The 27,086-nt window shown below is 40.8% G+C and overlaps 1 protein-coding gene across 5 annotated transcripts in view; it reads right to left on the reverse strand.

The window, feature by feature from the left end:
- The window catches only part of ripor2 (RHO family interacting cell polarization regulator 2), an 87,377-nt gene that overhangs the window by 11,179 nt on the left and 49,112 nt on the right, over positions 1–27,086 (reverse strand). For all 5 annotated transcript variants that reach the window (XM_033637397.2, XM_033637398.2, XM_033637396.2 and 2 more), the window contains exons 2-9: positions 26,586–26,706; positions 17,608–17,763; positions 17,198–17,276; positions 15,457–15,480; positions 14,915–14,968; positions 3,883–4,032; positions 1,591–1,654; positions 1,257–1,300 (exon numbers count right to left, since the gene is read on the reverse strand). In XM_033637397.2, the coding sequence (XP_033493288.1) occupies positions 1,257–1,300; positions 1,591–1,654; positions 3,883–4,032; positions 14,915–14,968; positions 15,457–15,480; positions 17,198–17,276; positions 17,608–17,763; positions 26,586–26,706 (692 nt within the window). The remainder of the gene's footprint in view (positions 1–1,256; positions 1,301–1,590; positions 1,655–3,882; positions 4,033–14,914; positions 14,969–15,456; positions 15,481–17,197; positions 17,277–17,607; positions 17,764–26,585; positions 26,707–27,086) is intronic.

Below are 27,086 nucleotides of genomic sequence, written 5' to 3' on the forward strand. Positions count from 1 at the left end.
GCAACATTTTTAAAGTAAGACAAAATGGACCTTATGTCATCATTTCATTCTCTGTTTCAAACTCTGTTTTTCACTCTAACTTATTCCACTGAAAAGTGTATTTTTCTTCTATACCGACTTGTATCAGCGCAAAGTTTTTGAGAAGAGAGGCAGACGTTTTAAAATGAACTTTTGTTGGACATCCTGTTTCTATGTATTTCCGTCACTTGCATTGAAAGTGCCACAGTGGGTGAGGGATGGTTGATTGGTGAAGTTGAAATGAAGTGTTATCGACATGGTAATTCCTTATTTTACTGCAAAACTTTCGACAAGGTGGCAACAAGTTTCATTATATGACCATTGCTAATAACAACTGACTTGTCATCAGCAAATATTAAAATATAAAATGTGCGGTTTCTGTTTAAAAATTACAAACGTAGAAAGATAGCAAGTATTTGTCCATCTTTTAAGTGGTTACGTTTCCAGTTGTGCATACAGCTGATAGGCACATGGTTTGTTTACACGACATAATCTAAGTGAATAATTAACGCACTCAGTGTGGACAGAAAGTGATGCTCACTTACTGTTAGGTGTAAAATTCATATGAGGCACACATTTCCTATGGACAGATTTTAAAAAATGTGTACACTTGCAGTGCACAGATGATGCACAGCCAGGACAGTCAGGATTTTTTTTTTTTTTTTTTGCTTGGAATATGGGACAAATTAGGGCAGCAAGACGGTGGAATATGTTGTAAAAATAGCTCCACATTAACAAGCCAAAAAATAACAAAGAAATAAAAAATGCTAACTACACTTAGCATTCTAATTCGCCTGCTAGTCGCCGATTTCGGTGCGTGACAGACTCCTCATCTGAGTCTGACTGAGGCTCAGACAAGGCTGAATCTTACTAATGCTAGCCATCTTGATGTATGCTGGAGCAGCTCTGTGCCAGCAACTGAGAAAGCGGAAAGTGAAACCTAGCACAAGCTACAGTGGTTAAAGCAAGGTTACACCCACAATTTCTCAATGAAGGATAAAGAGTAAATCTGCTTCCAGCCTCTTTTCAGAGTTCTTTTTTAAATTATGTGGGGAAAACCATGTTAATAGCAACGTTACATACTTTAAAACATGCCTGGTGGGGGACATAAAATTGTAAATTGCCCTGTCCTAACTCACTTATCTAAATGGTTTTGCAATATTTCACACATGGATTTCAATAAGAAATGAAAGTTGTTCTTGACAACCTGGTGTTACATAAAAAAAAGAAGAACTTGCCTCATACTGGTCTCCAGGACAGAGCCTCGCAAAGCCTGCCAAACCTGTCGGAGAGAGGAAATTAATTTTTAAAAAACACTTGACAGGATATGGAGGGGGAAAAGCCGAGTCAAGTAACCTGTTTTGTGTTTAGGTGACTTTAGTTCAGTTTGTTCAGTGTGGCATGTTCATGTGATGAACTTGAAAAGTGTGGACATGCTCCATACAGTAGGTGGGTGGTGTTACTTGTCAGCTCATCACCAAAAACATTCTTGTAAACATCAGTTGATCAATGCCTCTTATTTAAGATATAGGTATGTGAGTTTTACTTATGATTTAAAAGACTTGTTCTCACCTTTCATTTTGATATGAAACTCCCCGAGCAGGTTCTCCAGTTCACTCTCGAATGTGCTCATGTTCTGGAGAAGTGAGAGAGATAACACTGCTCACATTAACAGCTCTTTGTTACACAAGAAGAGAACAACAATAGTAATTGAGTTATCTCCAAAGACTTAAACAAACACAGTCACTGAGCTGCAGGACGACGAGACAGTTAGTGTAAGTCTCAGCCCTGATGATGACAGGTGTGTGTGTGTGTGTTATCAGGATTTAAAGGTCATTCTGTAGGTATGTAACAACACAAATCAGTGTTTACAAATGACAGTGTGAGCAGTAATCTGTGTTAGATATTCAAATTTACTGTGGGTGTTGTCAGCTGTAAAACAATGTGTAATCCATGTTGGTATCTATATGTGACATCATGCCTCATTTATTCCTCTCTCCTCAAACGTTAACTTGTCTTCCACTCTGTCAGATTATTGCCCACAGACTTCATTATTCAGATAGCTTTATTCTATGTGACTTTTACAAGGTAAATAAAAGCATTGTCCAGGGCTGAAAAATGAAGCCAATAACTGCAGTTCCTTTAATGGCCACTTGAGGCTGGCTTCAGAAGTAAGTCAATCCCTATAGACCCCCATGTTGAAATGGCAACCTTTACAGCAGAAATGATCATGTTTACAGCCTGGTACAAAAATGGTTTTGGTCTTTATAGCTAATTTCAAAGTTCATGAGAACAGTATGGAGGGTGAATTTCTATATAACTCCCCCTTTACATTTTATAAAGGCTTAAAGTTACACATGATTAAAGGCAGGCTGCTTTGAGTGACAGGCTGTCTGCCAGTTGTGTCCTCGGCTTCTCCTCAGCAGAACTTGAGGCTTCAGAACGGGAGTCCACAAACCAATGAGTGATGTCACGGTAGCTACGTCCATTATTTTGATAGTCTATGGTGGTGATAAACGACTTACAGCCCAGGGGCCAAATCTGGCCTGTGACAGGGTGCTAGGTAGCCCAGCGACCATCTTGTAAGTAACAATGAAAATAAATTGATTCAAATTGGGATTTTTTTAACGTACTTTAAATGTAAATAAAGTGCCAGAGTGCATAAAAACATCAAAATAGAACTTGATTTTTAAAAAAAAGTGCCAGGGAAGGATCAAGCTCCAAGTCCGCAGTTGGAGAAACATCCCTTGCGTACACCTGACCCACGCAGGGCTGCTGTGACTGGATTTGACTCTTGGCAAAGATAAGTAAGGGCAGCAAATGTGGAAAGGTTGAAAACAGGCAATTCATTTATTATATATATTGATAAATATTATTAATGTTTGTTTACTGACTGGCGAACCCTGGCAAAGCAAGTTGAGTATCCCTGGCCTCTATCACTTTGCTAATTCTTGCTTCCTCAGTGAAACAGATGCTCTATGCCAGTGGTTCTCAACCTTCTTTACATCGGGGATACCTAAATGGATACATATTAGGTCACGGACTCCCATTTGATATGAAGTTTGTCTCAGGGACCTCCGACTGAAAAGATTTTGGTTGTTTTTTTTTCTGTAGTTGTCAACTAGAGCTTAAACAAGTACTTGATCAATCGATGAGTCCATCAACACAAAATCAATTGGCAACTATTCTGTTAATCAAGTCATTGTTTTAGTATTTTTTTAAGCAAATAAGCCAAACATTTGATGGTTTCATGCTTTTTGCATGTGAAAATTTGATGCTTTCTTTGTCTTACATGATGATAAACTGAATTGGTCTGGATTATTTTGGCCTGTTTTTTGGATAAAACATACCATTTGAAGACGTCACTTTAGCTTTGGAAAATTACACAGGGCATGTTTCACTATTTCTTGCCTCTTTTTTTTTAAAGATTATTTTTTCAGGCTTTTGTCTTTAATTGACAGGAGAGAGTGAAATGGGGGAGTGAGAGAGAGAGTGAGGGGATGACATGCAGCAAATGGTTGCAAGCTGGAGGCAAACGCACGACCGCTGCAGCGAGGAATCACCTCTGTATATGGGGCGTTGGCACTATCCACTACGCTACCGACGCCCCGCTATTTCTTGACTTTTGATTGACAGAATGATGAATGGAGAAAATCAAGGGCTGATTGATCAATAGTGAAAATAATCATTAGTTTCAGCCCTATTGTAAATAATTGAGGTAACCCTGGAGAAAGTAAAACTTATTATCAGAATAGCGACTCTTATAACTTCTACTCACACTGGGCTCACTTCTATACTGAATTCAATCGTGACAAACTATTCCCTCAAGGACCCCTGTTAGGAGCCTCTGCTTTATGCCAGTACCTCAGTGTACTCCTTGTAGCGGCGGTTGACCTCTGCAATGCTCTCCTTGGTGCCTTTAGTGGAGGGAGAGGAGGAGAAGGCCTGCTTCATCCGACTGGCACCATCCCTCAGACGGCTCTGGATGCAGAAGGCCTCGTACAGCTCGTCCACCTGAAATCACACAGAGTCCCTCCATCTTTAATAAATGTTCCACAAGGACAAGCACATACATATACACATGCAAACTTTCACATATATTAGTGCGCACACACACACACACTAAAGAGAAACTTCTGCACTAATGAAATGAAGCGAGTCTTTGAAGTTTGAAACCCTCCATACGTTATACATCAAAACATCCCTGGGCAGGAGGCAAACTCCCCCAAAAAACTTCAAACTGTCATCTAAATTATTCTGGATGTGTTCACATCTCACTGGGATTCATTCAAGGATGCCCAACACAGCTTTAGGCCTGAGCAGTAGTCGGTAACTTTTATCAACACGTCTTCAACAAGAGCCAAAATACATATTATTAGAATAAAACACTGATGAAATGTATTTCAGAAAATGGTTTTAAATGAAATGTGACTATGAAGAATTAGAACAATGTTCAGAGACAATAAAATGATAGGAAAAAAAATTAAAGAGTAAGTCAGATAAGGAGGGACGGATAGTCTTTAAGAGAGGTAAGACAGAGACAACTGGATGAATGAGGAGAAAAGCGTCTTGAACAGAGCAGATACAGCTGGTATGTCTCAGCGTAACTGTATTCTCCAGTGGCAGACGTCTATGCTGTCCCAGTCTGCGACCCCAGCGGGACACTCCCAAAGCGAGGGAACAACAGACGGCGTTTAGAGCTCATTTGGAGATGTCTGCCTGACTTCAGTTTGCAGCACCAGCCTAATCTAACCCAAACCCACAGGGAGAGAGACTCCACAAAATCCGGCTGCCTTACTGTGAGCTGAAATGTAGGAATTTTAACTGGGATGACATAATCAAGATGAGATGAGCAGTAGTAGATCTGCTGCACACAGTGGTGAGAAATTTACTTATTTGGAAAAGTGATGGAGCTTATGGGATCTGAACTCTGCTGGCTTTTTAAATTACTTTAATTTACATTCCCTTTCTTTAATTTTCTGTATGTTTTCTCGTCATCTCATCTCATCATTCAAAGATTTTCCTCATAAAATTGTAACAAGGTGGTACGCTAGATATGTCATTCAAACCAGATGCTAAGATCATGCTGGTAGGGCTCTTCATGGGTCTACAGAAACCCTCAATCCCAGGACCTGTACACGTACACATCAAGGTTTATTACAGACAATCTAGGTCCAGGATGAGTCAAATTCTATTAGCAGGTGTCTTGCCCGAAACGTCCGTGTGGCAATATTAAAAACTCAAATTGGAGTGTGATATTTACTTCAATAGAATAAAATCATCTGAAACGTTATCAAACATTATATAGAGTAAGATGGATAAGCAATTAGCAATTTTAATTACTGGGTTTGTTGTCCATAACAGGGTTGGAAATTTGATGCAGCCACTTGGTAAAAATGCAATGCACTCAGACATGAACAAGATCAGGTCTGTAACATTTTGGGCAAAAATGGGTCAGGTAAGTAAATTCTTTTAAAATTAATGGACCTTTGAACAAATTTCCCAGGTTGACTAGGGTTAGGGTCCTTAATTTTAGACCTGCAAAGACCTCTATATGGTGGTGCTAGAGAAAAAAATCAGACCACTAAAATCAACAGGATTCATCCTCTGGGGACCATGAATGTCTGTGCAAAATATCATCGCAATCCATTATACAGTTGCTGAGGAATTTCAGTCTGGACCAAAGCAGTGGACCAACCGGCCCACAGAGCCACACTGCTAGCATGGCTAAAATAAGCATATATACAAACTATATTTAGATTCAGTTGTGATCTACCATATCAAACTTACAGTCCGTCAATTCTCCTCAAACAACAGAAACAAAATATGTACTTTTGCTGAGTCACTCCAAGTCATTTCTCCCAGAAACACAATTTACCAGCAGTCCCAATCTTCAGCATCCTGACTGTCTAATTTCCTGGCTTCCCGATTCACATTTGATCGGAGTGGCAGCCGGGCAAAACAAAACACCTCTGGTGAGCCTCATCAAAGGAAGTATTGCAGCCTGGCTGACGAGAGCGCTGAAATATTGATGCCTCGTGCTCTTTATGGCACTCATTAGGGAGAAGCAGGAGAAAATGGGCCATTCTGGCTCCTGCCGTCCTAACAGCATCTCTGAGTGTTTGTTTGTGTATCCTAGTGTCTGAACCGCACACTGGCAGCATGTTTGGGTGAGCAGACTCTGTGACTGTGCATGTGGACATGTGTACATGTGTATGGAGAGCATGTTATTGTTGTGGTGGGCGGGCACAGGAGGGTTTATGGTAAAAAGTGAAAGTGGAATGTTTAGGCTTTGAAAGACGGGTAAAGTAGCCTGATGGTGTTATAATAACTTATGTTGGCACAATTCATACAGAAAGCGACCACCCATATCCCACCAGCTCCACTTCAAACCAACCAGCCCCTCTCAGCACCCCCCACCCCCGACTGGGACCCAGCCCCGTCTGTCTGTCTGTGGTATTTGGTGTATGTGGCGGGGCTGCAGCAGCTGAGCTGAGCCAGCTATAAAATATCCTCCAACCACAACTGTTATTCTCAGCTCTCATATTCACATTGAGCCCAATCAGAGCCAACAATCGACAGCTTTAAAACACGTCTGTTTACAACAAAACAAGAGAAAACATGAGCAGTGGACTCTACTTTAGAGCTGAAGTCAAAAGAAACACACGTTTATCCAATTGGACTTTTGCAATGATTAAATCGAGAAATACTAAATTATTGTTCTGTCATAAATGAGTAGACAACTACAATGAGTTATTCATGTGGAGAAAATTATGTGTAACAAAATCAGGCATTCACAAACTGGGGCTGATGAATAGCCGTCGTTCTTCTCAGGCAATCAGTAATCATATCATTATCAGCTAATTAAGCTCATTTTTGTCCCAAATTACAATAGCCCCTCGCTGCCTTCAAGGAAATGTCCTTGTGAGGGTCAGCCAAGCCCCACTCCAGAGGACAGCCATCAGCATATTGCTGCGCCTTGGGCGTGTTTCACCCCAGAAAAAAAGAGACGTAAAGGCAAAACACAAACAAAGACAAGGCAGACAGCTCGACACAGGCAGATGAATAAACTGTGTCATAAAACATAAGGACATGGAAATATATATGTGGCACACACCACCTAACAAGATGAGTTTTTGTTTGTGTGAGGAAACTGGATCTACAAAGTCACGCTTGGAATGATGACTTTTAGATTAATTAAAAAAATTAATCAGCGCCAATCTGAATAACCAGTTAATAGTTTCAGTCAGGTTATAAACAGAAATGTCCAAAAAAATCACTGGTTCCGGGTTTTTAAATGTCATTATTTTCTTATTTGGACACACAAGCATGTCTCCTTGAGTTTTTCAGATGTGTGATGGACATTTCTTGCCATATTCTGACATTTTATTGACCAAATGATTACATACGCTAATCAAGAATATAATAAGCAGAGTAACTGACATGAAAATAATTGTTACTCTAATTACTGCCTAATGGCTGTATGCTTCTGCAAACCAGTGAAGTTACAGTTTATATCCATGTCTGCCCAGACTCATATGTAGCCATGACAGCTGACATGCTTCATGCATTGATGTTTCTGCAAAACGGCTACAAATTCTAAAACATGGATGCTTCACACACATCCTTGCAAAACATTATGATGTCACAGTGAAGCTGACCTCTGACCTTTTGGATATACAATGTCTTGACCTCATAATTTTATTCCATTAGACATTTGTATAAAATTTTGTAATAATTAGCGCATGAATTTTTGACTTATGGCCAAAAATGTGACCTTTGACCTTTACACACCAAAATCTAATCAGTTCATTCTTGAGTCTCAGTGGATTTCAGTGCCAAATTTTGAGTAATATCCTCAAGGTGCTGTTGAGATCTTGGGCTCATGAGAATGGGACAGATAGACAACCCGAAAACACAGTGCCTTCTGCCATGGCTGTTGCCGGCGGAGACAGATAATTGAGTTTTTGGTCACATTTTTCCTGAATCAATAGCAATAATTTCCATAAACATATACAAATACAAACTGTGACACCAGTGTGCTCATATAAAGGTCTACTTCAATACAGAAATCGAACCTGCTTTAAAATCCATCCCATAACAAAAATGTCTGAACCTTCTTAATGAACAGATATTAAATGTAAATGTATTCTACACTGAGTCCTCTATCGGAGACAGAGTCCCTGTATTAATTACAGCTCAGTGAGACGACAAAACCTGAATGGCTCCGAGACCAAGTGAGGGATTATGGGAAAATCTTTATTGGGAAATCAATTACGCCCAGGGTGAGGATAATGTGTTCACGTTTATAAAGGGTGAAATATCCATTTTAACTTCTTATTTTAAGTCCCTCTGTAGCTAATCCTTGTGAAATTTACAAATAATAATGCTTGTTTGGTGGTTTAACTGAGCAGTCAGAGGTAAGTGTGCTGGTTTTTATGAAGTATCACTGAGAGATTTAAAGGATTGTCTCTGTATCTACTGTATATCTGACTTTAAACTCAGGGATTTCAAATACGAGCAGAGAATCTTTAGGATACGGCAGGAATCCTCTTAAGATATAGCCATTATCCTGGATTGTAGGATGAGGTGCACACACACATACACACACTTTCTGCCAGAGGGTGAGTGATTATAAGCAGATTAAAACAGGCGGGCCACATCAAACAGCATCAAACACACAAGCCCCTCCCTAGGGAGCTGTGTGTGAGTGTGTGTGTGTGTGTGTGTGTGTGTGTGTGTGTGTGTGTGTGTGTTGGTGGCAAGATTAGCATTCAAGGGAAGAGGGGAAAGCAAAAAGGCCCTATATTAAAAAATAATCACATGCAAAGTATTTACACTCATTCTGGATTGAATTTGGCACATGATTAACACACACGTTCTCTCTCCCTCTTGGAGGAAGGGGAGGCGCCTGGCAGCTGCTCTTCTCACCTTCAATCTCTGTCACTCTCCTCTTTAATGATGCCCTGCTGAAACTAGCGGCCAACACGCACACACACAATAGACCACAACCCGTGCAGGACATCATAGGGGTTGTACCGGGCCACCTGCCTCCTCCATGTGTGCCAATTACTGCTCGGACATCTGCAGGCAGCCAGCAGCACGAGCAGGAACAAAAGACCAGGCTGATGTGAGTCACAAATGCACACTAACAACTTGCTGATGGATGATTGTTAAGTCATCGCTCACGGCAGCTGTCCTGCACAAAGACAGACGCCTGCGCCCGAACACTGACAAACACGTCGACACTTACTGTAGCTCACAGCTGCTGAATATGTAACTGTCAAGAGCTTTTTTTAATGTCATGTTCGGAGATGAGGTAAAGTACACGTGCTGCTTTTTATCGGACTCCAATTTTATTCATACTGTGTGTTTCTGACAATGCGTCACTGAAATACACTCAGTTTATCACGAAATACTTACTGACTGATCATCTAACGCTCATTTACGCACATTTATTTTTATATCAGGCACTCCAGGTGTTGCCCATTTCCTGCATATTGCTCTATGGAGGCAAATTTCTGTCTCTGAAGTACTCATCACTCTGTTTGATAAAAATGGGAAATATAAAAAGTGAAAAACATGTTTTTATGTTTCCATTTTGCAGACACGGCTTGACCATGGAAAAAGCTTCATAATGCTCAACACCGGCCAGTGTAGAGCATTTACATGGACATGACTAACCCGTTCATGATGTGAGGTTTAGATATTTGAGCATGTAAACACCTGGGCTTTTAGAAAACCGCGTAAGCCCTGTAGGTGATGTAACAGTCGAATATATGAAATGTGCCTTTAACATGATGTATACTGTGTCGCTTAACAGCAACGTCATCAAGCAGCGCTTGTTTTTAGATTTCTGCCTGTTGAGAGCGCACCCAAACGCTGGTCAGACTACACCTATGTGTTCCCGCTTTCCTATATGTCTCTCAACACAACAGTAATGGTTGTAAGTACGTGTGGCAACTATTGTGTTCATGTGTGGAATTGTAGTAGCCGTACAACCGGGCTTGGTAAGGTTGGAGTGTTTTAAGTGGACGTAAAAATTAAACGACGAGCATTTGTGAAGTCCCACACGTGTGTGAAAGTGAGTTTCTGCCTGTCCTCTAACTCCAAAGAGCTACACGGACCCAAACCATTACAGTGACACAGCATCAGTTTACAACGAGAGCCACTCTTTATATAAAGACGAGGCCAGCTCTTTGTGTGTGTGTTTGTGTGTGTGTGTGTGTGTGTTTAATTCCCTGACCTCAATGCTTTTGTGATTGGTCAACTCTCTTTGCTGGACATTCAGCAATTGATCTCACTCAATAGCTATCTGCTGATGCTGAGGTTTAGAAAATGGACCTGTCCTGTGAGTGTGAGTGTGAGTGTGTGTGTGTGTGTGTGTGTGAGTGTGTGAGTGTGTGTGTGTGTGTGTGTGTGTGAATGTGTGTGTGTGTGTGTGTGACTGTGACTGTGAGTGTGTGTGTGTAAAGCCAACAGCTGCTTACAGGGCAGGCAGCGGGCATCAAGGGCTGCCAGTTGACTTGGCACAGACATCGTGAATCCAGTGAGCATCCTCTTCCCAACTTTTCTTTATATCCTTTATTAAACCAGACAGGTCCCACAGAGTGCTGCAGGAGTGAGTCCTAAAATCCACACAAGTTAATATGTTTGTCAAAGTCAGTGGTTTTTTTTTAATGTATGATCAGTTAGATGCCTGAATAAGGTCTGTTATTAACACTAGGTTAAGAGATTTTCAACTTTTGTTTCCCTACATGAAATACATCAGTAAATACCCCACATGTGGCCTAAATTTTGGAGCCTTTAGGTGTCTTAAAAAGGTGGCTGTTAATTACCTCCGCCAAGGAGGTTATGTTTTCGCCGGCGTTTGTCTGTTTGTTTGTCTGCAAAATAACTCAAAAACTTCTCAATGTATTTTGATCAAATTTTCAGGAAAGGTTGATAATGGGAGAAGGAACAGATGATACAATTTTGGTGGTGATCGGTTGAAGCGAAGTGGATAAAATAATAAAATGGCGGGAAACCCGAGCTGCTTGGCGGAGGTCTGCGCTCTCCGAGTGCTTTTCTAGTTGGTTAAATGAAATTACAGGATGTCATCACACGAACAATGGCTGGGACCATGAGGAGAAATCTTTTCATGATCAGGGTTATAACTACTGGAGTGATTGTTAAGATCCTGGATGTGTACTGCAGTAATTCACCAAGTGAAGCTCTTGCTATGAAAATCAACATATGGATTACTAACTTTATTCTTAAAGGTCCAGTGTGTAGGATTTAGCAGATACTATATTGGCAGAAATATAATATAATAAGTATGTTTTCTTGAGAATATGATCACCTGAAAATATGAATTGTTATGTTTTTGTTACCTTAAAATGAGCTGTGTGTATCTACATAGGGGGCAGGCCCTTGTCCACAGAGTCCTCCTAGTTGTTCTACAGTAGTTTGTTCTGAGCCACTGTAGAACAACAAAATCAAACACCTGCTCTAGATAGGACAATTTGCATTTTCATGTTGGCCACCATAGTAAGCAGCCCCTCTGTGACAGGCAGTGTTAAAGAAAAACACAGATTTCTTTTTTTCTTTTTTTTTTTTTTTTAGCATAAAACAGCTTAAATCAGTGTTTTTACTGTTTAAATCACCAGGTTTATTTGTTTTGGAGAGGAGGAGACCTCTGTGGATAATTTGGCTCCCAGTAAAAACGTCTTGAACAACTGCATCTTAAGTTATCAGAAAAAAAAAGTTGAGCACACATTGCAGGTGCTGGGCTAATGCCCCATATACAAAGTGCCGAAAAGCCTCAGAGAAACACTGATTTGCAATGTGAAACTGCTTTATTCTTTGTTTTATTAGTTTTAATCACCTAGTCTGTTTGTTTTGGAGAGGAAGAGACCTCTGTGGATAATTCAGCTGCCAGAAAAAAACACAGAGCACCGAGGTTTCAGCTGGTTGCAATCTGCAGTCCTCACTGCTGGGTGTCATTAAATCCTACACACTGTTACTTTAAATTACAATTATCTTCAAATGACTACTAAAAGTAACAAAGAAGACCTAATTGAAACATTTTTACATGTCCAATGAAACTGATGTTGCACAAGGACATTTCAGGTTGACATTAAAAAAAGGTGCATCCAACAGTGTCAGAGCATCTGTTGGAGAAAACCTTGTGCTACACTACAACTCCACTTCTTACAGTGAAATAATAGTAAATCATAGCGTTTGTTACAGAAACGCCAGGGGAGAAACTAGACACTGATGTGTTAAAAAATTTGTGAAGAGAATTTAAACTATTTAATATCCAGCCAATACCCTGTACAGACAGGCAATAAAAAGACAAGGGTTTAACAAAAAGAGCACTGGTACATATTTAGAATGAAAGAGCACAGGAGTGCTGGATTTAACTTTCTTTTTAGTTACGCTTTGACTTTTGAGGCTTTTTACCTGCCTGACAAGATAAATCAGTCACTCCTTCAAATATTTACAAGTGCATTCAAATCTATTTTTGCACAGAGCCTGAAAGAACAGAGGAGCTTCAGAGTTGTGTTGGATGCAAAGTGAAAAGGCTCTGAGTCTGCGTGTTTGTTTTAACTGCATCCTGTGACAACCTCACAAGACAGAAGACAGAACAGGCACCGATTCTGCTTCTGCTTTTTCTTTGTTTATCAAGGTCAAAAGTGGAGTACGCAGGCAGGAACATTTCCTGAGTTTCTACGACAACATCACCTGTTTTAAAATGACGCTCATCAGACCTTATTTCTATGTTCCCTCCTTTTATTACTCTTCTTTAAAGGACCCTGCCAGTTGCTCCACACTGTAGCCTAAAACTGCCCTGACCCAGATTCACAACTGTCTTCAACCCTTCAGACACACTTCACATCTGTCTAAGGTGTCTCTGGGTCTTGTGTCATTTAGTTGTGTGCATGTGTTTTCGGGACATCTGAAGGTGAGGTTTTATAGTCTGTCAGGATGTATGTGAACACAAAGGGTTAAGGTCACCCAATAGCTGCCTCCTCAGGACTTCAAAGGCTCCGTCTTCAGGTAACCATGGTTACCTTCGGAGCAGCGCAGTTGTTTGGATGTGTGTATTCTGATTGCCTGCTGTCACGTCTGATTTGACGCACAGCGAGGGAGGCTATTACAGGACTACAAAGAGAGGATGTGGAAGAAAAGTCACAGAGCGGCGAGACCTTGCAGGGGATTAATGTCCCCAACTAAATTAATGGAGGAGACTACAAAGGAGGATATAGGAAAAATGTCCGCCTACCTGGCAAACTGTTGCCTTGACCATTAAAGTCAGATAGCAACAAAAGTACTTCCTGAGCTTGACAAAGTCAGTGGAGCGAGGAGTCACTCTCTGTCACTCTGCAGCCACGATGTTGTCATTTTTACACTAATTTTTGTACAGATTGAATAAACAAGATAACTGTATCCCCCTGTCTCCAGTCTGCCTAAGTCATACATAGTTAGCCTAACCAGCGGCTTGCTGTAGCTTCATACATAAATATAAAAGTTTTCTTCTTATCAAACTCTTGATAGGCATCGGTTGTAGCGTGTTACAAGTCATGCACAAGTAAAAAATTATTTTTTTCAGTTTTTTGTTTCTTTTTAAATTGTACTTCTGCTCCTTTCTCTGGTATAATTTTAACCTCTCTCCGAGGAGCACCTCCACTGCAGATCCCAAGTTGCCAGACGCCTGAAAGACACAGAAGCACCACCTGTCTTTCAACCGCAACGTGATGATGACCGAGTAAAAGCATGGACGTATAAAGAGATCTGTATACAGCATTGGAAGTGGGGCCCCGTTCATTCCTTGAAAGGTTTTCACTGGCACGAGACCAAACAAAAGCTTGATTTTCACGGTATGAATGTACCGGGATCTTCCACATCATTGGGCCCACAGAGCAGGTGCAGTAAAGACTTACAGTGGCCAAGTAGCTAACTTTCGGTTTAGCATTCCGCTAACCTGATTGGGGATAAAAATGATTTAATTCCAGACTTTAAAAGTGTTCAAAATAGTGAAAGGAGTCATTTGTGACGCTCAAAAAAATTTATCCGCTCATGTACAGACAGCTCTTTCACAATGTAAGTCTATGAAAATGTCTTTTTGGTCCTCATGGCATCCCATGACGGACCTAAAAGTTGTAATTCCACATTAGGCCACTATGTCAAATGTGCTTTTTTTTTACTGGTACTTGAGTAGGTTTCTTAAATGGTAATTTTCACTTTTATTTGATCCATTTTTTCAAAGTCTGTCACGTGACGCCATTGGGCCCTAAAAGACTTATTTCCACTGACTTACATTGTGATAGAGACGTCTGTAAATCAGTGGATCATTTTTTTTTTTAGCATCACAACCTCCGGAAAATGACTCGGCATTTGATCCATTCTGTCCAATAACATTTTGAAAGTCTACACAAGCTCCACTTATGAAGGGCCGGTGGAAGTTAGTTGCTCGCCTGCTGTAAGTCTATAATGTGCTTGCTCTATGGGCCTCACACTACCAACTATGTGGGTAATTTCTACTGCAGTACTCAAGCGTTGTTGGCTTCATTAGCTACTGAGCAACTTAAATACGAATGAACAGCACCCTGTCTCCAACTTTGCTATCCAGTTCTCTTTATACATCCATGTACTTTACCCAACTTACCCAACTTCCAGCAACAGTTTTAAGAGAGGCGGGCATATGCACCAGCATCGTGCTTTCTGAGTGACTGTGTGGGTTTCAGAGATGTGGAGAGGCGTGAGGTGAAAGGAGGTATTGTGATGTGAAAAATTAATCAGCACTTGACGGATGCTTTCCAAATATAGTGCATAAATGCAAAAAAACTAAAGACTCAAGTCCTGTGATGGATGTATTTAAAGCATCGGCTGATATCAATCTATCACTTCTTACCTTGCTCATGTGAAACTCCAGACGTCTCATGTACCTCTCGATGGTTTTCATTTGCTGCAGAAAGACAGAACGCGCAGGAACTTAGTAGTGCCAATAAGAGCGCAGCTACATCTGTTTAAAGCTGTGAACATAATAATTCATGTGTCCATACTACAGAACATAATGAGGCACACTTTGCAAGCCTGTCAAAAAAGTGGCTCATGAGATCACTGATGATCATTAAATGTATGTCACAAGTTGAGAAAAAAATGTTTAACTAAATGGTATCTGCTGTTTCTATATGCAAATATCTCACAGCTAATTCCTCCCAAGCTGTCTCTCCTGTCCCATCATACACTTTCTTTCTCTTTTATCCTCTTTCCTGCATTATTCTTCAATCCCGTCAGCCCTTCACTTCTCCGCTATGTCCCTCCTCCCTCTTTTCTGCTGCCTTTAGCTGTCTTTTCTTTCTTTCTTTTTTTTTTTTTACATCAAAGATGTCCTGCAACACACGCCAAACTTGGAGTGGTTGTTACAGCAGACCCTCCCCTCCATCAACTCACCTTGTCAAGATCGTACAGCACTCCCTAGAGAGAGAAAACACACACACAGACACAAAAACACACACACAATCACACAGTTAGTACAGAGGGACGGCACAGCTGAGGCTGCGTAAGAAATGCAAAGAAGAAATCCTATTAAACACCCTTACAGCGGCAGCCTTGACTTGTGTGTGTGTGACTGTGTGTATTATAACAAATCTGTGATGCTTAAGTCTATGTATTATTATTGTATGTGATGCATTATCATAAAAAAACATGAGCTGAGATCTAAAATGATCCCAGCTGCCAGAACTTATGTTCATGCTGCTTTCGTACAGATATTTGTAAGATATAAGCAACAGTAGATTTATATACATGATGGAACCGACTGTGAGTTTGGCCTTTAAATTGTTTGACAATTTGGGAAATACACTTATTTGCTTTCTTGCTGAGACAAAGATGCACTCTCAGGCACATACACTAAATACCAGATTGACTCTGTTCAAAAATGAAAAAATCTGCCATTCAGCATCTCTTAAGCTCCAAAGCTTCATTCAAACAAACAAGATAATACTTGTCACTCAGTGAGGTTCGAGGCCCAGACACACTAAACCGACCTCAGAGAGCTTAAGGCGCTGAAAGCCCCCCCACTGCCTCACGTCACCTGTGTCACAGCCAAAAAGTTGCACACGAACACACTGCCAAGACTTCAACTAATGGTAAGTCACCACATATGTTCTGCGCCTGCGTGAGAGGAAATAACTCCACACCAGCAGATGACTGTAGTCCGTAATTGTCATTCAAAAAGGGAAACCGAGAGACCGTCGTGACGCTAGTTAGCTCTTATAAACACAATCCAATACTGAAAGAACAAAGCATATTTACCGCACACCACTGTAAAATAACACAAATCATCAAGAAACGTTTCTGCTACAGAACTCACTCCCTCTTGACTTAAGCTCTTTGTTTACTTTCCTCACTTCCATTTCTCGTCTCATGCTTTAAACTGAACTGCCAACCAGAGTCAGTTCATTCAACAGGCTCTGCATTTGCCAGCACCGATTCAGCATGTTGAATCATGTGGGAAATCAGTGGGCGAAACCAACTAGTGTTGACAAGGGCCAACGGTGCAGGACCCACCACAGAGACGAGGGCCACAGATGCTCACAAACAGCCAAACCCTGACCGACAGCTGACCTTCGGCTTGGTGAGTCAGGGCTGTTACAGGGGCTGGTGGGCAGATTTTGTTGCCTTCAGACAGAGGAAAGCTGAGCTGTCTCCTGGCTGTATCCTAACATTTACAGTACAGTAATAAGAGTCACATTGATCTTTTCATTTAAAGATATACTACATTGCCTAATAAACAATGTATAGACTTTTACAGAAGTAATCCCTCTCAGTTATCACTTATGACCTTCTCTCAGTGTGTGGCGGTGTATTTATCCACAGAGACTCTGCCCTCTGCCTGTATTTTCTTATTTTCTGTGCTCAGGACATTTATGGGTGTGTTCCCCCACAGGTGTCAGATGTAAGCAGCAGGTATCCAAGAGACACGGTGCAGAAAAACAAATATAACAAGGTGAAATGCCAAATGAAAGTTAATCTGGGGTTGGCTTTTACTTTCACATGCTTACAAACAGTAATTGAATGTGGTATATCTTTAACTCTCGTTGAGTACGTGAAAAAGTCTATTTCCCAAAATGTCAAACTATTCCTTTAAGATGTGACTAAACTGTTACTTGTATGTACGTTAGTTTCTCACCAGACGAGAGTTCCTCTTCATGTCCTTCATCAGAGACGTGAGTTTGTCCAGCTCCGTTTGATGAACTTCAAGATACTCACTATGGGACAAAAAAGGAAAAGATTCAATGTAAATAACAGGTAGGCTATATAATGACAGCAATATAAACACATTGGCATACAAACGTTTGTGCCGTTATGTAAATATATGCAGCAGGAAATTTCAACAGGCTCAAACAGGCTGTAAACGTACACATTAAAGAAACTGATTACAAACATTTATGAGCTGAATCTGTAGCCAAACTTAAAGGAAATGAGTCCTCAGAAACATGTGAGTAGTTTATGCAGTGAAGAGGAAGTGATTTTGTATTGGCTGACTGAGTGAAGTGTGTGTATGCAGCATAAGTGTCCATTAGTTTCTGGGTTACTCACTCCAGGCCTTGTTTGAGTGCATTGTAAACCTCCTCCAGTCTTTTGGGCTGCGGCTCTCTGGAGCTGCTGCCTCCCTTGTGTCCTGACAGGTGGGGCTTCTTTGGCTTGGACTGAGGCTTCTTCTGCACCGCCGAGTTCCCCATGAAAGAGTTACACCTACACACACAAACACACACACAATAGTGAGCACAATAGAGGGTCCCCTGTGTGCAGGAATTTTCTTAATCTTCTATGCAATGATGAAAAAACACACACACAAAAAAGCTTCATAGCAAAGCAAATGCAGGAAACAGGAAGATAATCTCTCCAACTATCCTCCTACTGACAACTAAAAGTTGCAGTTCAGAGCAGGTCGCAGAGGAAGAGATGTGCGGCATGAGCTGCAATTTATATCAAAATGTGTACTAGTCAAGTCAAATCTGAACTCACAAACGTGACACACATAATATAATAATAATAATACAATGATGAAAACTGTAGTTCCAAAAGTTTTGTCTGAGGGGCGACCACGGTGTCAGACTTTGAAAGCCCCTGGTTCAGAGCGACTCACACAGACACAACATTACATCTCATATTAAATATTAAACAAGGGATTTCCACAGTGTTTCAGATAACCAGGCCTGCAGCTGCCTGTAATAATAATGCAACGTTGGATGAGATTTTTTTTTTCCAGCATGCTGAACATGCCCTTGGGCCAGTCTCAGCATAAATTCATCTCATCTGTCTGATGGAGAGGGCTCATCGAGTCTGTTCAAACTAAGATTACGCAGTCACACAGGACTGACACATTAGCCTACATATCATTCTGGAAACACTTTCAAACATGCAGAAACTCGCAGCATAACCTCAGAGGTGAACGTTTTCATCAGTCACAGGGCTGTGCTAAATCGCATGTCTGTGGACACATGCAAACATGTGCTCTCCACCCCTCACTCTCTGTGTTTGACCTGTGCAAGGCTGCCATTTATCTTCCGCTGGAGTGAACTTACAAACACACTGAGGCACCATCACACTCCCGGCAATCAATGACATTCAAGCGTTCTTCACTCTTTTCCCTAAAGACCAGCATCAGTGTAACTGACTCGGGGGAAAACCAACGAATGTGGAGTTAGAGATCTTTATTGGGGGTGCAATATGGCCAAATTGTTGTATCACTGTTAATGTCATTTTGTGTCAGGGTAAAAGTAAAATTCTTTTAAAATGGAAGCTTTAGAGTTCTGATAACAGTAATCTCAAGTGTTAAAGATTTCTGATTTTACAACTTCACTCTCCTCCATGTCTGACCAAATCACGTAACCTTGCGACAAAGTTGGATTTATGCAAGAATCAAGCCCTGAACTTTACATAGCCCTGAAGAACTCCCGCGGTAAAAACAGTACTGCTAAATCTGTATTGGTGGATTTCTACCGTCTACGGTATGTACCATCATATTGCCCAACCCTCATTCACTAGTTGATAATATGGTTGTGTTATACTGGTATTGAGGATACCCCCAAAAAGAGACAAAATGCCCAGTAAACAAAGTTAAAGATGAATTTGACTGGTAGCATTATTATTACTATTTTTACCTTCTTTTTTTTTTTGCGATATTATTGTTATCGCTAACTCTTAATTGTGAAGTGAAAATCTGATATTGTGCCGGCCTAGTAGATATATTTATATAAACAGCAGCAACAGGCTGCTTTCAATATTATCATATGTGTACACAAATTTAGTGCTGTAACTAATCATCATTTTTGATTCATCTGTTTTAGATTAAAGATACAGTTGGTGACTTTTCTGAAAATAATTTTGTGTCATATTTACTAAAATGTCAGTATATTATGAAAGAAGTACATGAGACAGAGTCTGCAAAAAAAAAAAAAAAAGAGTCAAGCGTGTCCATCGTCCATGTAAACTGCAGTCAAACTGTAGAACTAGGCAGCGCTGATCAAATATGAATCAAGATTCTGTTACTGCATTGTTGCCTCAAATATTTCAGAAATATATTTTAGTGTACTATTTAGCTGTAAAAAGACAAAGTGAGTCTGGCCGGTGGGCGATGCTTAGAGCTGTCCACTTGTGAGCGGATCTCTCAAGATGCATGCTAATACCAGGTGTAAACAGGGCCTTAAAGTTGTGCAGACAACTGTAGACAAAGAACCAAAGCACTCCATCTTCAGAAATGGTTGTCTGAACCATTTTAAGACTTCCTGGATAAATTACATTTTTTTGTATAGCTCATATTGTCTGACCCTCTGACTGCAAAAACCCCAAACTCTTTGATTCATAATCATGTAAAGCAGAGAAAAGCGGCCCATCGTCACATTTAAGAAGCTAAAATCAGCAAATGTTTGGCATTTTCGCTTGATAAACTAAAATGATTCATAGATGATCAAAAGTCCATTAATTGTTTCAGCATTATGTCCAAGTTTGTTTCTCTGTTCAAATAAAGAAAAAAAAAGCCCAATTTTCTCCACCTCACATCAGTCCTCCCACTCCTTACATCAGCCCATTTTAGGTCACACTCATCTCATCCACTATTGCACATATCAGCTTTTAAAACCACTGCAGATTTAGCTGACAAATGACATTTCCTCAGACTTAATGAAACGATCCCAGAGTCATCTCAGGGACAACGCGACAACCAATTCCAGCGCTCGACAAGTTGGAACGTGCCACGTCTTGCCGTGTGCCAGAATGCAGCACAAGTTAAGCTAAGCTGCCACGAATGTAGGGCACTGCTTAATGAGAGCGCTGCGTAGCCTTGGGATCACGCAAGCTGCAGTGTAGAAGAGACACACACACATACACAGAAACACACATATGCATAGATGCTAACACAATTCCATACTGACTTATAACTGTGACACAGAGTCTGCAGCATGCATGCATGTGGAAATGCACACAAAACATACACATGGGTACACACATGGTAAGCCCTTGCTCAGTAAGACTAACACACTCCAGTGGCCTCAGAAGCCACATCTCTGCAGCTTTCCACCTCGCTCATTATCAGAATGGTAACTTGTCAGTCGCTGTCAGTCGCCCACACACCCGGGTCATTCCAACCAATTACCCCGTTCACTGCCTGAGCAGGGAGGAAAGAGACGGAGCAGCGTCTTCAAATAGGTTCTCTCAGCAGGACCAGGGGCTGCTGAAGAGGACCAGGCGTCGACAGCCAAAACTTTGATATTGTAACAGATATTTCTGAGTGTGAGCTCACTGTCTTGTGATGGAGTGACAGCCATCACAGAGGAGTCAAAGAGGAAGGAATGCAGATAAAATCTAACACCAACTTCAGCGATCTCCAACTTCTTTAAACCAACTTGTGGCTACAAATGAAACAATCATCATGAAACTGAGTTTGCTGTGTGGTTATGCAACAGAGTGCGGATCATCCCTCAAGAATCCAGTTCCTTGACGGGATCCTGAGACTTGCTGTGGCTCGCTAAACATCAGGAAGGTTGGAACCAGATTACTGAGTTAGTAAATTTCTTCTATGTGTGTGAGTGATGTTTGGATCTTGGTCTGGTTACAGTGATGGATTTCTGAAAGGGATATTTCACAACCAAACACAGAGCTAAAGGTTTTGCAAGACTTTTTTTTTTTTTTTTTTTTTATAACCAAAATTGTGTTGAAGCCAACATTGTTTGTTCTACAGGGGTATACAGGGCAGAGACCAGAGTCCTGCACGGGTCTAATTTTCAAGACCTACTCCCAAACCTAAATCATGATGTGCAAGTTCCTCCCACAGATCACGTTTCTTATGGGTTGCCCGCCAGGTACCTGACCTGATGCAGGACTCGGTCAGAGGCTCAACAGATTTGATTTTAAAGGCAAAATATTCAGCAAAGTGCTTTTTAAGAATAGTTTCTAAGCAGTGAGTTGATGTCCTTTTCTTAAAACCCTGTCTTTGGAATTGAACATGATTCTTTCTCATGTGTAGTCTTTTCTTTTTCCATCAATATTATGAACACCAGTTAATGACTGCCAGTGAGGTCACTATGGTTACTGCTTTGGAATCTGAAGATTTCACACGTCACAACTTCTGTTAAAGTTATGCAAGATTTACTTAAAGAAAGAGAACTTTGTCTCGTTGTCCTTTTCCCCATGGATCAGCTGATTACATGAAAGGAACAGCTGACGTCCATACTTGACACAATATAAACAAAACAGCAAATAATTTTCTGCTGTAACGACTCCTGAGATAAACCATGTGGTGACTGCATCACTGAATAATAAAAGGAGGGAGCGAATAAATTCCAACTAATTTTAACTAACTGATAAAGTTGCACTAGACACTGATTAAAAAGGAAGTAAGTTAACATCAAACAGATCCTGATGCAGATTAGTTGCTGTCTTACACATGACGGTAACTTGTCACGTGACGAGGTTTTAACTGGTTCCTGTAAACGTGAGCATATTTTCCCACACTCGCCTCCCTCCGCTGGCTCCCTGTCAGTTTTTAGACACTTCTCAGATTGGTTCCCTTTTACTTATCTGACCTTTAAATTCCGCATACCCCACTCAGGTCACTCAGGTCCTCTGACTAGTCACTTCTGGCTGTCCCTCAGGCTCCGCCTGAAGCTCAGGGGCAAACACACCTTTTCAGTCACCCCAGTCTGTGGAACAAACTGCTCCATCATATCAGATCCGCCTCCTCTACTGCGTTGCTCAAAGCACAGCTCGAGGCCCACCTTTCTTTTTTTGGCTTTTGAGTGTACTTAAATCACAAACACTAACTGGCCCTGTTATAATGGTTGTTTACTAGTTGCTGCATTACTCATCTTTCATCTCGGTCTCTGCCTGGTTTATGCATGATTGTTCTGTGTGCTCTATTGACCTGATTTTATGCAGCCCATGTTTACAAAGCACATTGGACAGCTCATGTTGTTTTAGATGTGCTATAGAAATAAACTGACTTGATATTTAAACATCATAATAAATATATAGCAGTCTGGGCCCAGATGTTTGTCTCTAGACCAAAAGAAGAGCAGTGCTGAGTGTGAAGTTGTTCATGTGAGTGGTTCTTGAGAAAGCTGCAAACAACAACACCACAAGACGAGAAATCCACCCCTTCCGAACAGGCATGTTTTCATCACACACTGCACTAGTGGAAAAAAAAAAAAAATCAGGAATCACAATCAAAACAGTAAAATCTGGGTACCAAGTTTTTATTGCTTAATGTTTAATCTTTATTCCAAAGAAATATCGATTATTGACTGATATATCCTCCTGAGAAGTAAGTACTCGTTTGAAGACACTGGGACTTAATTATCGTTGACAGTGTTTCGTTTTTTATACATATCAGGTCCTACTGATCCCAAATAGCGAGGAGAAATTAAAAATGCATACTAAACAAAAGTTCGGGTCTCAGGAGGATAGACCAAGTTATAATAACAATTATACAGCACAGAGAACAAAACAGTTATAAATGCATAAAAGGCAACTTAATTTCCTTCACGTATAATATATAAAAAAATTAATAATCATTTAATTTAAAATAAAACATTGATACAATAACACAAGATAAACGTAAGATTAATTACTGTGATGTTAAAAAAAATGTTGTGGGTCAAAGACAAACTACAATATATATATATACAGTTTATATAACATAATATATACATAAACATATGCTCTGTGCTCTGTAATGATTAAAATGTTCACTTCTATCCTTCAAAACGTTTTTCTCAGTATTCTTACTTTCTATTACTAGTAATATCCCCCTCTTTCTGTGTTCAAGTTGAAATGTTTTATTTACATGAATGTCACACCTCCATTGTGCTCAAATCAGGTATATAACACACTGTATTAAAGACAGTTAGTAAAGGAACATATGCATATTAACTGTATGTCTGAGACTAAAGCATCACAGCGACAACAACAACACAGAGCACCACCAGCAGAATACTGAGCACTGAGCATCTCACTGTGTAGAAGGTGGAGTAAATCCCAAAGGGCTCTCTGTACATTAGAATAATTTTGATTGGTGATAAACACTGTTCGTCCACAACTGCACACCAGTACTCTCCTGCGTCTTTCACTGAGACATTAGAGATATGCAAGGTCCCGTCAGGGGACCAGCTCACTCTGCTCATGTTCAGATCAGAGGTTACACTACTGGTCCTGCCTTCTGTTCGGTCCGACTTGATGAACCAAACGAATGCCACACCCTTATCCCAATCTTTGCACATGAGAGTGACTTCTTCTCCTTCTGAGAAGAGCTCCACAGCAGGTGGGCCAAATTCGGGGCAAACCACCAGTGTATATACTTGCAGGCCTTTAGAGGTTTCACACTCGTACGTACCTGAGTGATTTAATGTTAGCAATGAAAACACCAGAGAGTAGTTTTGGTCCATTGTCTGGTTTTGTTGCTGTAGGGGAAAGGACTCCCAACTTGGGGGCTGACCATCAGTGAAATTATTGATAGTACACGGCAACACAGCCGTCTCTTCCACTGAACGGTAGATTATGTCTTCAGCCAGGGGAATCTCTACAGGTTGGCTGCTGAAACACTGCTGTTGGTACATCCTCAGACAGGTGAACAATCGATCCGTTGTTGTGACCTTGGATGCATGAAGAGTTGATGTGTTTGTTGCCTTCACTGATGTTATTCTGTCCCCCAAGTCTTTGGTCCATATTTCTTGTTCATATTTAAAGTCCCTCTTGAGCCAAAGGATATCCAGACCATCAAATTTTGCCTCACAAGCCACGTCCAATGTTTGTCCTAATTTCAATGAAACAGACATTGGCTCAAAAGTTATATGACAAATAATAATACTGATGTTTTTCTTATACGTAACTTCGCTGTTGGTCCAACTCCTCTTGGTATGAGCCAGAGTCTGAATCCGTCAGGGAGCTGATCCTGTAGGAAGTAATATTCTCCCTGCTGACAACTGAGAGTCGTTGTTTCAAGTCTTCAGGTACATAGGGGTTCTCGGACCAGAGGTCAGAGGTGTTCCACAGGACAAGCTTCTCCTCACCAACAAATCTGGAGATCAGGCAGGAGCTGGACTCTTTGGGTAGGTTGAAGGTGTAATCGTCCCAGCTCTTCCTGATGTCAATGAGTTCTTCTGTATGAATGTTGCTGATGAGAGCAAACAGCAGGAGGGAGAGCTCTGCGACTGCAGCCATTCTGCTCTGAGGTCTCTTTGCAAGTGTTGTGCAGACACTGACACCACTCACCTCATTAGCTCTATGTCAACCCTCATCAGCAGGAAGAATGTGCCTTTTTTTTTATCTCATCATCATAGGAAACTCAGAAGCGATAGTCTCTTTATCAAGTAATCTATGCCCTTTGGACGTGTCTAAAACCACTGAGGCTGTCGTGTTTTCAAAGGCTGATTATTGAGATGTGAGTAAACCACCAGTGAAAAGTGTGTGTGAGAGAGACATTGACAAAATTTGCGTATAAGTCTACGTCTGTGATGAGCGAGAGAGATGAGCATAAATAAAAAATAAATAATAACAATTAATATAGAAAGAATGATCTAGAATATCCACTTTGCACTTTCTGCAAACTAGTCAAGTTCTGCTTACAGTTTACATCCATGTCTGTGAAAACATGGATACTTCACACACATCTTCAACACAGAACAGGAGATCTTTAGAATCAGCACAGTTTCACGCCCAAGATTAAAGTCACCAATTCAGTATCTGACCAAATGTCTCCCCTTCTGTTCTTGAGTTTTGACACTGAATAATGGCCAAAAAAGTAGAACTTTATGATGTTACAGTGACAGTGACCTTTGACCTTTTGAATACCTAATGTCATCACTTCATCATTTTATCCTATGAGACATTTATGTGAAATTTTGTAAGAATTAAAGGCTCTGTATGTAAGAATGTGGCCAAAACGGTTGCACACTGCTGCACTCAAATTCAAAATACTGCCGCGAGTCGTGTCCGGGACACTGCTAATGCTGCTTACCGTGCTGCTGTAGCTCAGTCGTAACTTTAACTGATGCTGAGACTCTACTGACTGCGTGACTGGTAGACGGCGGTGGGTGGCGCAACAGGCCAAAACACAAATTCAAAACATAAACATGATTTGCAGACTGCAAAAAAAAATTTTTAGATGCAAATATTCTGGTTGTACTATTGTTGTCGGTGAGATCAGTATGTTATATGAACATTATTCCTTAGTCTCTGTGACATATTGGGAGGATTTTACGACTATTTGCTTTAGATTTCTTACATATAGCTCCTTTAACATAAGAATTCTTGAGTTAAGGCCAAAAACATGTTTGGTGAGGTCAGAGTGACCTTTGGCCACCAAAATCTAGCAAGTTTATTGTCGTGTCCAAGTTAACATTTGTGGCAAATTTGAAAAAATCACCTCAAAATGTTTAGAACACAGCCCTGTGGCTGTGTAAAGCAAACCAGGTCTTGATTAGGAGTAGGCAGCAAGTTGCTGCAGGCGGAGTGGCTGAAGACGTCACATTTCTGCAAGTTTGCGTTCTGCTAGTTTTATGTGTTTGTTAAATTGATCCTTTTGTCTCCCTTTTTGTTGCACTAATGGATAACGAGCATTGTCGTCATTGACCCCAGTAAAATATATCCTTAAATCTGTTGCCTCCGCTGTGTCACGTTTATATCTGATGTGTGACAGGTTGCTAGATCAGTTCATAAGAGGGTAAATGTCCAAAGTTTATCATCATTATCGACATAAATTTTGTTGTGATCTCCTTTCAAAATTGTTTCATCACCAGCCCTGTGTCTTACCTGTTTAAGAACACCATAATGATTAAACTAAACTCTTTGATCTACTGTTAACCATTCATTTAAAGACCCTCATTAAATGTTGACATTTTAGTAAAACAGTGATCATTAATGTATTTTCTAAAGAGCTTCACCTCTAAATCAATACTGCTTCTGAGGATATGATACTTTAATCTTGGCTGGGGAAAATCAATTTGCCACTCTGACCTCAATTGTCATTTTAGAAATGTGTAACATCAGCTGACGACAGATTAACAGTTTTAAAGACGTACCGAGAGCGTCGTTCCTGTAGCGTGCTGAAGCCGGCAAAGGACTGACTCCGGATTATACCATTGGGCCCTCCGGGGGAGTGGGTGCCAGCCGCCATGATCTCTGGGACGCGGGATGACACTCCTGGAGAAAAGACAGACACAGAAATCCATTACAAACAAATCCACTGACAATATTTAGACAGCGTGTGGCGGCTCGAGGATCTGGGTCAGTAATGCATCACGGCTACAACAAAAGCATCCTATGAACTCAATTAACACCCAAACCATGTCAACAGAAAGGTTAATTAGAGTGCAGGGAGAACTGTGCAATGTAGAACAAAGTAGGGACTGTTGGTGAAGCTTGCCATGTGTGACGTGGACGAGCAGCATTCAGAGCCTGCACTAACATGTCTCTACTACACTGGCCTACCTGTCACCACTCAACTGCAAACATACCTCAACTGCTACTGTTTTCCTTCCTCAGGCAGGTGTCACAAAAAAAAGGCTCTTGTCACTTTCCGT

Source organism: Epinephelus lanceolatus, chromosome 16 (genome assembly GCF_041903045.1).
Source record: "Epinephelus lanceolatus isolate andai-2023 chromosome 16, ASM4190304v1, whole genome shotgun sequence".
NCBI lineage: Eukaryota > Metazoa > Chordata > Actinopteri > Perciformes > Serranidae > Epinephelus > Epinephelus lanceolatus.